We start from the raw sequence: 15,624 nt of genomic DNA on the forward strand, positions 1-15,624 counted from the left end.
GACTCCTTAGGTGGGGCTCCAGCATCTACACCACATGGCTTTACAACTCTTACTGTAACACCTCATTCTGGACTCCTTAGGTGGGGCTCCAGCATCTACACCACATGGCTTTACCACTCTTACTCTAACACCTCATTCTGGACTCCCCACACCTGCACCCACCAGTAAACATTCCCACTTAGCTTAAAAAAAAATCACTTTTTTAAAACTGACATTGACATATGATTTCCATGAGTTTGAGGCCAGGCTGGCCGCTTACATAATGAGTTCTAGGACAGCCTGGGCTATGTAGAGAGACCCTAAAAAAAAAAAAAAAAAAAAAAAAAAGAAAAAAGAAAAAAAGAAAAGGAAAAAAGGTGGTTTCCAGATGTAATGGAAAAGCAGTGATCTGATTCACTAGCGTATGCAAACCTGCTATTGCAATATAATACTGCTTTAAATTTTAATGTTAAATGTTAATGTAGCAGAAACCAACACTTCACTCCTCCCTCCAAACCCTTACTTTCTAAAAGGTTGTTAAGATACAAATTTCTGGGAAATTGGGGATTTACTTTGTCGGACAATGTCAAGATAAACCACTAAAATGGAATATTTCATAAGAAATAACTGTAATGTAGTAGAAAGAGAACTGGGCCATCGGGTGAGATGGGTCATGCCTGGTAATTCCAGTAGCGGGAAAGCTGAGACACAAAACTGCAGCGGTTCGAGACCAACCTGGGAATAGAGTGAGACCGTGTCTCAAAATAAAATAATAGGAAGGGTGGGGGAGGGCGTCCTCAGACAAATGCATGGGACATATTTTGAAAGAATATTTCAAATAGGAATTGCTCCATCTCGACCTAACAAGATTAAACCTGGATTCTGGATAAAGACCTGTCATGAAATGAAACTATTACCCAAATCTCCGCCTTCAGCAGCAGGCACTAACTACACAGAAACCCCAAGTTTCAAAGTCTAGCCCGAGGGTGAGGGTGGCGGGGCGGGGGAGTTACAAACGACAAGAACCGGAGCAGATACTTAAAGAACGAAGTTATGCCTGTAAATGTAAACTTTCCAACTGTGAGATCCAGACCTGGGAAGCATCAGTGTGGTCCCATGTTTACAGCCCAGACTACTCTCAGTAAACCATGCCCACTCTGCATCGGGACGTCAGCGGGCAGAGCGCTGAGACCACGCCACTCCCGAACGCCGCCCGCACACTGGAAGGGGCCCAACCCGGCACCTCCGCTACTCCGAGCCTGGGCCGGAGCCCCCAAACGCCCTCACCCGCTCCCCAGCTCCTCCGGGCAAGGCGCCTCCCACACCCCTCCCCCACCGCCCGTCCGCCACGGCCAGGGTGCTCAGCCGACTTCTCCGCACTTGTCAGTCCCTCCCGTCTCACCTGGGTTAGCCGTAGTCGCCGCCATGGTCCAGATGGCACCGTCGCTGCGCCACCCTCAGTGGGAGGGGCCGCCGCCACCGAGCTGGGGGAGGGGAGGGAAGAGCCACTCCACAGAAGCGACACCTTACCGCCGCCACCGCTACCACGGAATCCAAGATGGCGGACGCCCACCCCCCCCATCCTGCGGGAGAAGACACGCCCCGAGACACGCCCCGCGCGGTGGGCGCGGCCAGGCGGCGGCCGGCCTCCTGGGAAAACTGACCAATAGGAATACGAAGTCGACAGAGGGCCGGGCTAAGGACTAAAGTCTGTGAGCCCAGCGACCTGAGAGCTAGGAAGCCGACCAGCTGTTTCCCTAATCCTGCCTTCTTTGCGTCAGAGATTCAGGACCAGGCTGACGTCAGTGAAAAGCAATAAAAGCGAGTATTTTACTAAAAAGTTTACTTTCCTATTCTACTCGTCCGAATATGCTCCCTACAGATGGTTTGTTATGTAATCTTTATGTGTTCTAATATGTCAACTTCACGTAGTGATCGCTAATTCCATCTAGACTGTTTTCCTTTAAGGACCTTTGTTTGTCCCGGTAAAAAACTAATTTTTTAAAGCCTGTTTTGAACTTGGTAGGATAAAAGAAACTGGGTAATTAAAAATCAACATGTGGTGCCAAAGATGTCAACACGCAAAACTGGAATCAATGAATGAATATATTTTTATTAAAACATGTATACCAGCACTCAGAAGGCAGACTTCAGTCTGTACTACAAAATGAAACTAGTTCTCCTAAGTCAATAAGTATAAAGTGGCAAGTTTTTAACAAATGGTAAGGCGATAACCACACAGAATTATTGTCTAATTATAAGGATATTGTCTAATTATAAAATATTATCTAATTGTACAAGGGTCATTCAGGACAGACACTGTATACGCACAACACCATAAGAGAAATTCCACAATTTTACAGATCAAGATATACAATCGAAGCAGTGCATAGTAGTGAACACCTTTAACCCAGCACTCAGAGCCAGAGGCAGGTGGATGTCTGTGAGTTCAAAGCCAGCCTGATCTACAGAGTGAGTTCCAAAATAGCCAGGACTATGTAGAGAGACCCTGTCTCAAAAAGAGTAAAATAAAAATAGAGACAAAACGCAAATGACACCTTGTAAATTAACCCAGGAGTGAGAAGCAAACTGAAACTAACACTCAAAACCTATTACATTCATTCCCATGTAAACGTGGAGGAAGGAGTTATGTTTTGTTTAATTTTTACCCTTTGAAACAAAGTCTCATGTAGCCAATACTGGCCTCAAATTTACAATGTAGATAAGAATAGCCTTGAATTCCTGCTTCTACTGGCTCTTCTTCCAATGTTGGGAGTACCAGCATATTGCACTACCCATGTCTTCTTGTCTTACAGTCTAATTCAACAAATATTTAAGAATTTGCCATCAAGATGACTTCACTGGTAAAGGCATACACAGACAAGCCTAGCAACCCACGTTCCAATGCTCCAAACTTACAGGATGAAAGAGAACCAACTCCTACAAATTGTCTGCAGTTTTTCACACATGTGTACTCACACACACACACACACAGTATGTTAAAAAAAACATTTAAAAATAAGTAAGTAGAACAGGTAAAATGGATCAAGAGCTAAGGTACTTGAAGCTGGATCCTCCAAAGGCACATAGAGGTGGAAGGAGAGACCTAACTTCACTATTGTCCTCTGACCTCCATATATACAAAACACACACTCACACACATAAAAATAACTATAAACAAACAAAAGTTTAATAAATCATCCACTAAAAGAACATATAGTGAGAGAATACATATCATGTTGGCTTCTTGTTTAATTGGTTTGTTGGTTGCCTTTGGTTGTATTGGTTGAATGGATGGTTTGTTTTAGAGGCTTTGGATAGTAGTTTTAAATTTTTCTTTGATTTTTTTTTTGTTTTGGTTTTTCAAGACAAGGTTTCTCCATATAACTCTGGGTGAATTTTTATTATTTTTAATTATATGTATCTGTGCCTACATTTAAGTTTGTGTACCTAAGAGCAGGCACTTGAATAGGCAGAGATGTCAGATCCCATGGAGAACTACAGATAGTTGTGAACATCAGATATGGCTGCTGGAAACTAACTCAGGTCATTTAGAGGAGCAGCAAGTACTCCCATACACAAGTCTTTAGCCCTTTGTTGAAATAGGGTCTCAGTACCACAAGGCTGCTGACCTTGAACTACTGAGAACCTCTTCTTACCAGTTCCCAAGTGCTGGGATTATAAGCAATTGGAACCACACCCAGCTAACAATTGATAGCTTTATGAGACAAGATCTCACAGTGTCACTTAGGCTACACTGGACCACACCACGTAGCCCAGGCTATCCTCAAATTTGAAGTGATCTTTGTGCCACAGCTTTTTGACAAGATTATAGTTTTGAGTCACCCTGCAAGTCATACAGCAATTTTTTTAAATTGCAAATTATGTATTTTATTTTGGTTTTTTTGACACAAGGTTTGTCTGTACAACAGCCCTGGCTGTCCTGGAACTGCCTTTGTAGACCACGCTGGGATCCAACTCAGAGAGCCCTCTGCCTCTGCCTCCTTAAAGGCATTCGCTTCCATACATGGCTAAACTACAATTTTATAAATTCAAGTGTGCTGTTTATTTTGCAAATATAACACAAGTATAAGATGATTTGAGAAGAGGAAACATCAACCTTGAATGCCAATACTTGGTGGACCTCTGTGAGCCTTAGGGCAGGATGGGCTATATACTGAGTGCTAGGCTACCCAGAGCTAAAGATCCCGTCACCAAAATAAATAAATAAATAGATAGATAAAAATTTAAAAAAAAATTGAAAAGGAAGGAGAAAATCCTTCCATTACACTGGCCAGCAGACAAATGTGTAAGGCATTTTCTTGTGGGATAGTCCAGCACACTGCAGAGGGCGAACCCTAAGCAGGTTATCCTACACTATATTAAAATGAGCAGGCAGAAAGTCGGGCATGGTGGTGCACATCTTTAATCCCAGCACTCCAGAGGCAAAGGCAGGTAGCTCTCTGTGTTCTGAGCCATCATGGCCTACAGATCAAGTTCTAGGATGGCCAGGGTTACACAGAGAATCCCTATCTCAAAAAGCAAACAAACAAAAATATGACAATAGCCACATAGAGATGCTGTCTTTAAAAGAAGAAAATATATGACATGGGAAGAGAGGAAGGGTTTCTGATTACAAAGGATGAGAACACAAAAGCTGGCAGGGAAATCTTGCCCATGGTTATGAATAGTGGGGTGCTGTGCTCCCAGCTCCCCTACAATCTACAAACCCGCCCAGGTACCTGAGCTTGTTCTTGACGTTGGGGGTCTCAGCTACAATGCCAGCATAAAGCCAGACCTGATTTCCGTCTTTGTATTTGGCCACCACTCGACTGCCCACGAACAGCTTGTCGGCAGGAGGGTGGTAATCGTAGGCAATATGGTTGCCGGACAGCAGACTCTTCCCTTTGTTGTCAAACTTCACTTTGTATTTCTTTCCTAGCCCTGGGTGTAAGACAAACAGAATTAAAACAAAACCAACGACAACAACACAACTCTAAGACCTGGGTGCAATGTAGGAGATGAAAGAAAAGGCTTTGGGGAAAGGATCAGCAATGGAGACCCACAGGAGACTTTCCTTAGTCCGTCCTCTGGCTTGAACATACCAACAGTCTGGATGGCAATAAGGGTGCCTTTGTGCCACGTCTTGGTCCTCTTCTTGCCCAGAATTCTCATGTTGACTATCAGGTCCCCATCTTTGCTCAGTTCTCCAGACATCTGACCCAAGGTTCCTACGGACACATAGAGTTATTATAAAGAGTGACGTCATAGGTTAGAAAAAGGAAAGGTCAAGAGGGCAGTATGGTAGGATAGGGGTGCAGCTCAGCTGGTGGAGTGCTTACCTAGCACGCACAAAGCCCTGAATGTGAACCTCAGCAACTCAGGTAGAGAAGGGAGGAGAATCGTCCTTAGCAACACAGCAAATTTAAAGGTCAGCCTGGAATACCAAAGATACTATTTCAAAAACAAGAACGTAGTATAGGAAATAAAGGAAACTGAGGTATCCTGCGACCACTAGACACTTCTGTTGAACTCTTGGACAAAGGCAGCAACACAAGACAACTCAACTGTTTATGCTAACAGGAGAAACAGAACGCTGAATACCGAACATCCCCACGTTCACACCTAAAGGTATCCTTCGGCACACCCTACCAGCACGTCCTTACTAACAGCAATAGTAACAACAGTTACCAGCCTGAGCCACCACATCAAACAAGCTCAGGCCGACTGTGGACACCTCTCATCTCTGTAGCTACTCCTCAACACCAACCTTTGTGCAGATCCTGGGAACTGCTTTTCTTGTTGACAGCATCCATGAACTTTTGGACATCCTGAGCTGATTTTCTTAAGGCAGCCATAGCTTCACGGAGCTGTAGGAAAACAGAAGGGTCCAGGGATGCAGTTATCAGGAGTTAAGACACAATGAGAAAGCCAGGGACTTAGTGAGACAGAACTTGCTTAACATGTCCAGGGACCCCTGCTTCACATACCTAGTGCTGCAAATAAACAAATGAATAAATCAAACAAGAAAAGGGATGCTACCTGTTAAGAACTATCTTCAACAACCAAAAGAGATTCAGCTATATTTGAAGGGCTGGGAGAGGGCTCAGTGGGTAGGAGAGCTTGCTGTGCAAGCAAGATTATCCTAGTTCAAATCTCCAGCACACATATTAAAAAACCAGTGTGGTTTACACGAGAACAGCCCCCACAGGCTCATATATTTTAAGGCTTAGTCACCAGGGAGGGGAACTGTTAGAATGGATTACAAGAATTAGGAGGTATGGCCTTGTTAAAGGAAGTGCGTCACTGAGGGGGAGGGGTGGGCTTTGAGGTTTCAAAGGTCCATGTCGGGTCCTGCGTCTATCACTCAGTCTGGGAATCGGGATGTAGCTCTGAGCTACTGCTGCTGTGTCATGAGCAACAACATGCTCTCCAGCATGATGATAATAAATTAAGCCTCTCAAACTGGAAGCAAAACAATTAAATGCTTTATGTGTTGCCTTGGTCACAGTGTCTCGTCGCAGCAAAAGAACAGTGACAATGACAGTCAGCCAAAGACTTACATGCCTATAAGACCAGTGCTGTTGGGTATTTCCCAGAACTGAAAACAATAGGCTTCAGATTCTATTAGAGATACTGTGTCAAGAGAATAAGGTAGAGGAAAGTACACAGGCACAATTACACACAGACAGACACATAAATCACATATATAAAATACAAATAAAGTATTTGAGAACTGGGCAGGGGCTGGAGAGATGGCTCAGAGGTTAAGAGCATTGCCTCCTCTTCCAAAGGTCCTGAGTTCAATTCCCAGCAACCACATGATGGCTCACAACCATCTGTACTGGGGTCTGGTGCCCTCTTCTGGCCTGCAGGCATACACACAGACAGAATATTGTATACATAATAAATAAATAAAATTTTTTTAAAAAAAGAGAGAGAACTGGGCAGTGGTGGCGGAGGCAGGTATCCACCTGTGAATTTGAGGCCTTTTATACACTGTGAAGATGTGTTGCTCTCGTTGTTAACAGAAGGCTGACTGGCCAATGGCTAAGCAGGAATTTCAGGGTAAAAAGAATGCTGTGGAAGAGGGCGGAGTCAGAGGAAGGGCAAGTCAGGTGTAGAAGAAACATTGGAAGTTCATAGATGAGGTAGAAGAGCCTCAGCACAGCACACAGATGAATAGCATGGGTTAGTTTAAGTTGTAAGAGCTGGCTGGAGACAAGCCTAAGCTATCTGAGCATTTATAATTAATAAGTCTCTCTGTGGTTATTTGGGAGCTAGCAGTTCCAATGAAAAACTCTGCCTGCAAGACCCTGACTCAAAAACAAAAAACAAACAAACAAAAAGGTTTTGGGAGCTTGTAGTTACTTTGTCAAGATACTGTTTCTTACTAATCTGACACAGAAGTCATTCTGAAGTGGCATTTCTTATCTCCCTGGCATGAACTCAGCTGATCTTATTATAATGAAACAGTGTACACAGCCCTTGGTAACTTTTCTTTTGCATTTTTTGTGTTTCTGATGTGTATTCTGTATGTTGTGCAACAAGCAGGAGGCATGAGAACCCCAAGCACGCAGAGGCTAAAGCAACACCAGGTTATCATCCTGCATTGCTCGCCCAGGCCTTCAGGGTCTATCACTGAGCCAGAAGTTTGCAATGCACTAGTTGGCCACTGAGATCCTGGGGAATCCACCCACTCCTATCCTACAAGTGCTAGGATTACATACACAGCCTTGTTCAGCTAATTTTTTATGTGAGTCCAAGGGTCCCTCACACTTCAAAACCAGGCATGAGCCATCATCTCCTCAGCTTCTTCCTACTTTTTCTGCATTCTGGCAATGCCTATGAGAAGACTGTAACTCAGAGCTTACTGTATGAGGAATACATAGGTTAAACTGAAGGTAGGACCAGGTCAAAACTTACTGCCATTTTTAAATTCATATTAGTTTCTTAAAGAAAAGGTCATACATAATGCAGGTTGGCCTTGAACTTAATATTGGCATGCAGATGACCGTTTATTGCTGAGTGCTGAGACTGTAAGCACGCATCACCCCGGCTGCTGGCACACTGCTGGAACTAAACCCAGGGTTCCCTGCAACTAGGCAAGGACTCTATCTAATGAGAAACTTCTGCAGTCCCTGAAATTCATATGTAGATGAATATTTATGTGTGTATATATATATAATACTGTAATGCTTTTTAAAGACTACTTTATGATATATTTGTATCTGTGTACAAGACAGGACCCTCTATCCAGGTGCCTGCAGAGCCCAGAGAGATTCTGGTGATCTGGCATGGAAGCTACAGAGAGCTGAAATCTGCCACACGGGGAGGCTTGAAACTGATCTCAAGTCTTCTGGAAAAGCAGTACCCGCTCGTAACTGCTGACTAAAGGCTTCAAACGAAGATGGGTAGTAGTGGTCACACCTTTAATCCCAGGACTCAGGAGGCAGAAGCAAGTGATCTCTGAGTTCAAGGCCAGTCTGCTCTACAGAGAGAGTTCCAGGGCTAAAAGAAAAACCCTATCTCATGAACAAACAAACAAACAAAAGAAAAAAATAAATTTTTTAAAAAAATGATATAAATCTTTAAAAGAGCAAAACCAACTCTTAAACTCCAAAACAAAACAAACAAACAAGTATAAGGCCGGTGCAGTAACATTTATTGGTAACATATATGAGTCCCTAGGTTCAAGTCCCAGTATAGAGGACAGAAAGTATTGAAAGGAGTCTGGAGTTTAAAAAAAAAGTAAGCGCCTGCCAAAGCTTACCTCTAGATGAAGTAGACGGGTGGTCGTCTACAACACTTAGGGTATTCATCTCGTGTTTATTAAAAGTAATAGGATGACTCTATCTCGACACTGCGTCTAACCTAAGTGCCACGGCCACCTGCAGACAGCGGATCGTAATTAACTAATTCCATCTTGGGTTCTTTTACTCCTCTTTCTCACGTTACTTGGCTTCCCGGTGGAAAAGTAGCTCCTACGACCAGGCAGGGGGATGGCTGCGTTGGGGAAGGGGTTCTCAGCGGCACCAGGCCCCGGATTCCATGCCCAGCAGAAAGCAAAGGAAGACAGACAAGGTCTCCCTGCGTGAACAGAGCAAAGCCTGCAGCGAAGGCGACCACTCACACCCACGCTCCAGGAACCGCGCGCACGGGGCTCGGCGGCCGGGGCGGCGACGGGATCGCAGCGGCAGCAGCAGCGGCGGCCCCGGTGCAGCGCCCGCAGCCCCGGCCTCACACCCGCCGCCCGCTCGGCCCCGCCCCCGGCCTTCTCCGCCCTCCGCCGAGTCTCCTCGCACAGCCGCGGGCTCCGAGAAAAGCAGCCCGGGTCCGCTTCAGCCTCCCTCAGTCCGTCCTCCCCACAACGCCGCTCCTCACCACAGGGCTGCGTCTCTCCACACGGACCCCAGATTTCGAAGCCAGGGCTCGGCCTCGCCGACAAACACAAAAACCGCTGCGAGCAACAGCACGGGTGGGGAAGCAGCGTGAGGGAAACGAGGGGGAGAAAAGCAAAGGGAAGGCCGGGAAGCAATGTCGAGCGCACTTCCGGCTACGGTAGGCCGAAGGGGTCAAATTTCACAGCCTGCCATTGTGGACCGGTGAGAATAAGGAGATTATGGAGGCATCAAGCAGGGCATTGCTGGAGGAGGAGCTGGTTGGACAAAGTGGGCTTTGACAGGTTTATTTTATGAAGGCTCCCCGCCCTAGTGGTCCATTTATTATTGTTCAGATATCTTTTAATTTTTATTTTTGGTTTTTAGAGACAGGGTTTCTCTGTGTAGTCCTGGCTGTCCATCTGTAGCCCACCTGCCTCTGCCTCCCAAGTGCTAGGATTAAAGGCACTTGCCACCACTATTGGCGCCCCTATGTCTCTCTCCCTCTCCCTTTCTCTGTATGTGTGTGTGTGTCACTGAAAAAAAAATATAATATGCAAATATATGTTTGCATATATTAGACATGTAAATATATACGTGCATGCATATGCATACAAGTATGCATGTATATATGTCTGTGCATGCAATTATGCGTGCATGCACATGTATGCCCGTACACATGTATGTGCTGCATATGTATGTGTACACATATGCATACATGTTTATATGCACATATAAATAGGTAAATATTTTTTTTAAAGCTAGCCATTGGGAAGCAGAGGCAAGTAGATATCTGTTAGCTCAAGGCCAGCTTGGTACATAGTGAGTTCTAGAACAGCGACAGCTATGCAGTGAGACCGTCCGTTTTGTGTGTGTGTATATACATACATATATATACACACACACACACGGTATATATATATATGTTTTATAAATTTTATTTATATATTATTTTTTAAGTTAATTTTATATCTATGTGTGTTTTACCTATGATGGACCAACCTGACTCCATCTTAAGATTGAAAACCATTGTAGGACCCAGCTATGACAAGCTCAATAGAGACCTAAGTGGTCCCAACCAGCAGATATGAATCTGGAGCACAAACCCTGAAGGAGAGGAATGAAAGGGGCAAGAGACACGAGAGACGGACAGCAAGTCTGTATTCTGATCAAGCTGTCAATTTTATTTTTTCCCAGGAGCATTATATAGCAAAAGACAGGGGGGAGGGTAGGATGCTGGAATGTCAGGTCTGGAGACATCCCTAGCTATAGGAAGAGATAAGGAAATGCTGAGGGTCTACAAATGTTTACTAAGTGGTGGGAGGGGGATTCTAATTACTTCAGGGGCCTGGGGCCTGCAAGGGTATAGGCACTCTTAACTCACAGGTGGAGACAGGAAGATACTGGGTTATTTCCTGGACCTGGAACTTACCCTGCAGAGGTAAATAGCTTACTTAACTTTGTGATCTTAGATGACTATAACCAAATATAGGGCTTTGCTCCCAGCACTGAGTCTCAGTAGTTTACCCTAGGGCAATACCTGGTTCTGAGAAAGACCACAAACTGAGACCACCCAGGCACCACCCAGGAACATATCCAAAGGAAATTTCTAACGTTCCCAACATTGTAGATTGGATCACCTGCCAGCACACACCCACCACTTTTCACCAGGACACCCCTAGATAAATGTGGGTCAATCAGGGGTCCTGAACCTTAGAAATCCCTCACTCTCACCTTTGCTACTGTAAAAACCCAACCCCAACTGAGCTCAGGGCTCTCCGAGGACTCCAATATGTTGGACACACAGAGAGTACAAGTTTGCAAACTTGTGTAAGAACAAAGGCTCTTTGCTTTTATATACAGGACTCGGTCTCCTAGTTGGTTTTGGAGAGACTCTGTGCTCTGGGCTGTAATGGTCTGTCCAGTCCATTTAAGAGACAAGCCCCATACACTCCCCCAAGGCAAGGGGACCTTCCTTCTGCTTCCAGCCCGATCATTCTCACTCACACACCCTCTCTCTTTCTCTCTCTCCCTCCCTCCCACCCCCTTCTCTTTCCTTCTGTAACCCATTGAATAAACTAAATCCAAGCCCTCTCTCTCCATGGCATGCCCATCTGTCTCTGTCTCTCACCTGCCGTGGCTCCTTGTGGGACTGGCTGACCCACTGACCTGCCAAGCTCTCTCACCCACTGTCTCCCACCTGCCTGGGACCCACAGAGGCCTCAGGTGGTGCCCTGGTGCCACTGCTACCCACCCTCAGGGATCTGCACCTCACTGTTAAACTTTGTCTTTCACAAGTACAAATATCACCTATTAAGTTGAGAGCCAGTACAGTCAAGCTTGGACTCAGCTCTCCGGGCAGATTCTATACTGTAGTTATAACTCATCTATACCCGATAAATAGCCCTCAACTGCTCAGAGATCTGGGGAATATGGCATTTAAATGCTTAGTTATTAAAAGACTTTTCATAACAAAAAGAGACAGGTTAGCTCCTAGCAGCAGCACTCTACTTCCTCCAAAGAAGACAGAAGACAAATGGGCACACAACAACGTCCATCTGCAATTCACTTCAACTGCCAAGCACTGACCACTGGAAGAAACTGCCTTTCATCTAAACTGAAGACCACCAGACAGTGGACAGACTTACCGGAATCGACAGCCTAGCTGCTCAGGTGAAGGTAGGCTTGTCTTCCTACAGATTTCTTAACCCAGAGGATCTTCTGGAGCCTGGCAGGCCCTGCGCTAAACAGCAAAAGGCAAATATGTAGGTGCCAACCAAGGTAAGTTCTCTGTCATATTTTAATCAATAACTCAAGTAAAATTTTATCCTTCTCAAAGATCTCTGATGCAGTTTGACAGCTGAGAGGCTTGTCATTTAAAAGGGCAACCTCACCAAACAAGTTAACAAAATTCTCTCTCATGCTTCCTTTCATACTCTTAAAGATAGTTTTCATTATGCAAAAATATCTGTCACAGGGGGCTGGAGAGATGACTTGGTGGTTAAGAGCATTGCCTGTTCTTCCAAAGGTCCTGAGTTCAAGTCCCAGCAACCACATGGTGGCTCACAACCATCTGTAATGAGGTCTGGTGCCCTTGTATACATAATAAATAAATAATATTAAAAAAATATATCTGTCACAGTCATAAACCCAAAAAATTCTTATGAGTTCCAGGGAGCAGAATTAAAGGATCCACCTTAAACAGGTCAAATACACCCCCTCTCAATTCCCTGGTCCTAAATTTTTTTTTTCTTAAACTTAACTTTGTCCTCTGTTCTGCCAATACCTTAAACAGGTGTAAAAGACATCAGATATTTCCATACCACAAATCCTGGCCAGGAGCAATCTTTTACATTGTATGAAAATCTAAAGATTTAAGAGCTGCACTAAATTAGCTGAAGAAGCATTCTCAACTCAGGTGATTCTCTTCTCCTTTAAATAGTATACTGTAGCCTTTGGGAGCGTGATTATTCATAAAGCATTATAATTTACCCTGACAAGAAAGTATGGCTCCAAGACACAGGGCCCAAAAGTATCTCTCTCCATTAATCTCTTTTCTTCTCAGAGATCAGCAGTCAATGACGAATGTGAAGCTTCTTCAGATGCCTAAGACAGGAGCTTGCATATAAGAATACCTGTTCCAAAGACGGGAAATTTTGGGTAAATGAAGAGGACTTTGCCCAAGCCAGGCATGATCTGTCTGTCCTGTTGCAGAAGCACAGGCTTTATTAAAATTAATAAGAGAGAGTGGATTGTAGGACCATATTTCTACGTGGTGTGACAGCCAAGTTCTCAGGCCATGACTAGTATCCAGAGAAGTCAGGTAACATTCCAGACACGCTGTCACTAACCTAACAAAAGGTCAGGATGTTGTTTTCCTCCTTTCTTTGTAATTTGGAGGAAGCCTGATAGAGATGCTAATTCAGGCCTACATGACAGCTAGTTTACAGAGCAAATAGATAGATGTGGACAAGAGTAAAAGACATTCACCTGGTTACCTAGGAGACAGAATGCTAATGTATTTACCCCTCAGTGTATGTTTTGGTATAAAAGCTGTTTGGAGAATAAAGTGAGAAGAATTCTCAGGAACTCAGGACTTCATGAGGGACCACTGAGAATCTCCCTCCTGATAAAGCCATGTGAGCTGTGTCTTTATTCCTGCACCTTCATGCTGGTCCAGAGAGATAGTTTATGTTGGGGTCTAGTTCAGAGAAATAATTTATGGTCCACCGGACCCCGACAGTCCTGGGACCTCAGTGCTGGTACCACCTCTCCCGGCTCAAGAGGACACCTTTCCAGCAACTGGGACCTGGTTTTCCAAGATATCCCAATGAAGAGCATGTCTGTTGTTGTGTCTTGCTGTTGTCGTCTCTCTTGTACAGGGCGTTCCTCCATTCCATCCCTTCTGGCAGTCTCCCCATTCATAGGGCTGGTACTATTAACCTATTTTTTCTCCTAGCAACCTGCCTTCTTATCCTCCTCATGGAGCAGATGCCTGAGGTCTCCAGAATAACCAAATGCTTCTTCACCCATACCTCCAAACTAAGCGTGGGCCCACCGACTCCCAGCTCTCCCGTCCCCACATCATCCCATGCCTGCAGGAAGTAGCCAGACTTGAACCTACATCCATATAGCCAAGGAGTCTGGGATGTTTAGATGGAAACACCATCTGGTCTCACTCTTCCCTTTCCAAACCTGAGAAAACCCACCCACCAAGATCCTACTCCCTCGAGATCCTCAAGACTAGGATGTAGCCCCCCTCACCTGCCACGCGATTTCTGTTCCCCCACCCAAGACCACCCGGGAGTTGCTTTGCTCACTAAACCGGGACTTTTAATTAGTCCTGATCTGATTTATTGCATCAGCAGAGACTTAATATCAGGAAACCTTTAAAAAAGTATCCCATCGGAAGCACATGCTTTGTAAATCAGTGATGTAATGCTGTCTTATGGAAACCTGGAGGTTTATTCCAAATATAATTTTAAAAAAGCAACAAGATAAGAAGAAATACATGTAAAACCATTTAGAGCAACAGACTCAAAGTAGGAAGAGAGGTTAAAGTATGTGAAGAGAATATTTATTTAGACAGCTATATTGCCATGGTAATCTCAGATAAAACACAAATCAAGGCAAACTCCACTATTTAGCCTTACAAGGAATCACTGTGTGTTTCTCACGCTCCCTAGGTCATGTTTCACCCTCTTCTCTCACCAGAGTCTCATGTTTAATGCCTGTTTTGTGTGTCGTCTTTAAGACCCTGAAGATCTTGAATTAGCATTTCCTTAAAAGTTTCTTTTGATTTTTCTCTCCTCCTGTGGTTTTTCCTTCTCTGGTTTTGCTGATGCTTTGGCTTATCCTCGAGGTTTGGTCCAGAGATCTTACCTGTGTGTGTTTCTCTCGCTTCCTTCTTTGTGTCTTTCTGCCTACTCATCTTTAAAGGCAAACACTTCCAGTACAGAATTAGTCAGATTTTTTCTCCTGTTTTAACATTGGATATTGCAAAACAACAGTCTTGCCGATGGCGAAATTCAAGCAAGCTCTCCCCTCCTTATCCTGGCCTCACACAGGCCACATGCAGAGATGACGGAAGCTGGCGCCCAGATGGAAACACCGTGTCTGTGCACCACATGTGCAGTGGCTGTGGAGGCCAGGGAGGGTGTCTGATCCCCTGAAACTGGAGTTACAGAGGGTTGTGAGCTGCTGTGTTTGTTCTGGGAACCAAACCCAAGTCCTGTGCAAGAGTAGCAAGTGCTCTTTACCTTTATAGCTCCAAAGTTGTGTTTTTCTTCAAAGGACAGTGGGACTTGTGAGTAGGAAGCAAAGCAGGGCACAGTAGCCAATGTATATAATTTCAGCATTTTAGAGATGGAGGCAGAAAGATAAATGGTTCAGCGTTAGCCTTGGTTCCCTATTGAGGCCAGCCTGGAGATGAGGGAGAAAAAAGAATCGGAAGTTTAAGACCAGTTACATGAGACCATCTCAAGGAACGGAAGGGAGGGAGGGAGGGAGGGAGGGAGGGAGGGAGGGAGGGAGGGAGGGATCAAAGAGAAGGAACAGGAAAAGAGAAGGGGGAAGATTTGGAAACAATGTAGATTTGTTTCCAGTAATTCGTAATTTCACAGCTTACTCAAACAATGGCATACTTTTCATCTGTTTTTAAAAAAAGAACAAAAGGCGATGGAGTTAAGATTTAGTTGGGGAGGTGCTTGCTGGGTAAAAAAGAGGCCCCTGGCTCAATCTCACCACAAGCATGAGAACCTGAGTT

General features: G+C 44.7%; 2 protein-coding genes and 1 long non-coding RNA gene across 5 annotated transcripts in view; 1 reads left to right on the forward strand and 2 right to left on the reverse strand.

The window, feature by feature from the left end:
• The window catches only part of Arnt (aryl hydrocarbon receptor nuclear translocator), a 69,592-nt gene extending 68,022 nt beyond the window's left edge, over nt 1-1,570 (reverse strand). For 2 of the 3 annotated variants that reach the window (XM_075978162.1, XM_075978161.1), the window contains exon 1: nt 1,382-1,569. In XM_075978162.1, coding sequence (XP_075834277.1) covers nt 1,382-1,406 — 25 coding nt within the window. In that variant the 5' untranslated portion in view covers nt 1,407-1,569. Of the gene's footprint in view, nt 1-1,381 lie in introns of all 3 variants that reach the window. The other variant, XM_075978163.1, reaches the window with a different exon arrangement.
• Nucleotides 1,571-2,067: 497 nt separating this feature from the next.
• On the reverse strand, nt 2,068-11,746 carry LOC142854076 (histone-lysine N-methyltransferase SETDB1-like). Its single transcript, XM_075979190.1, has 5 exons — nt 11,670-11,746; nt 9,364-9,535; nt 5,750-5,849; nt 5,085-5,210; nt 2,068-4,923 (listed from the first exon to the last, which is right to left on the reverse strand). The coding sequence occupies exons 1-5, from the start codon at nt 11,744-11,746 to the stop codon at nt 4,661-4,663; spliced, it is 738 nt and encodes a 245-aa protein (XP_075835305.1). The 3' UTR covers nt 2,068-4,660.
• Nucleotides 11,747-12,607: 861 nt separating this feature from the next.
• LOC142853914 (uncharacterized) lies at nt 12,608-14,141 on the forward strand. Its single transcript, XR_012911288.1, has 3 exons — nt 12,608-12,777; nt 12,925-13,019; nt 13,819-14,141. It is a non-coding gene; the product is annotated as an uncharacterized LOC142853914 (long non-coding RNA).
• Nucleotides 14,142-15,624: the final 1,483 nt, after the last annotated feature.

This window comes from Microtus pennsylvanicus, chromosome 7 (assembly GCF_037038515.1).
Source record: "Microtus pennsylvanicus isolate mMicPen1 chromosome 7, mMicPen1.hap1, whole genome shotgun sequence".
Classification (NCBI taxonomy): Eukaryota; Metazoa; Chordata; class Mammalia; order Rodentia; family Cricetidae; genus Microtus; species Microtus pennsylvanicus.

Bases quoted from the DNA above. Each gene is read 5' to 3' on its own strand.
- LOC142854076 (XM_075979190.1), bottom strand. From the start codon at position 11,746: ATGAGTTATAACTACAGTATAGAATCTGCCCGGAGAGCTGAGTCCAAG. The intron at 5,211-5,749 runs GTTGGTGTTGAG...ATGTGTCCGTAG, and splicing joins TTCCCAGGATCTGCACAAAG to GAACCTTGGGTCAGATGTCT. The intron at 4,924-5,084 runs GTATGTTCAAGC...TCTTACACCCAG, and splicing joins TATTGCCATCCAGACTGTTG to GGCTAGGAAAGAAATACAAA.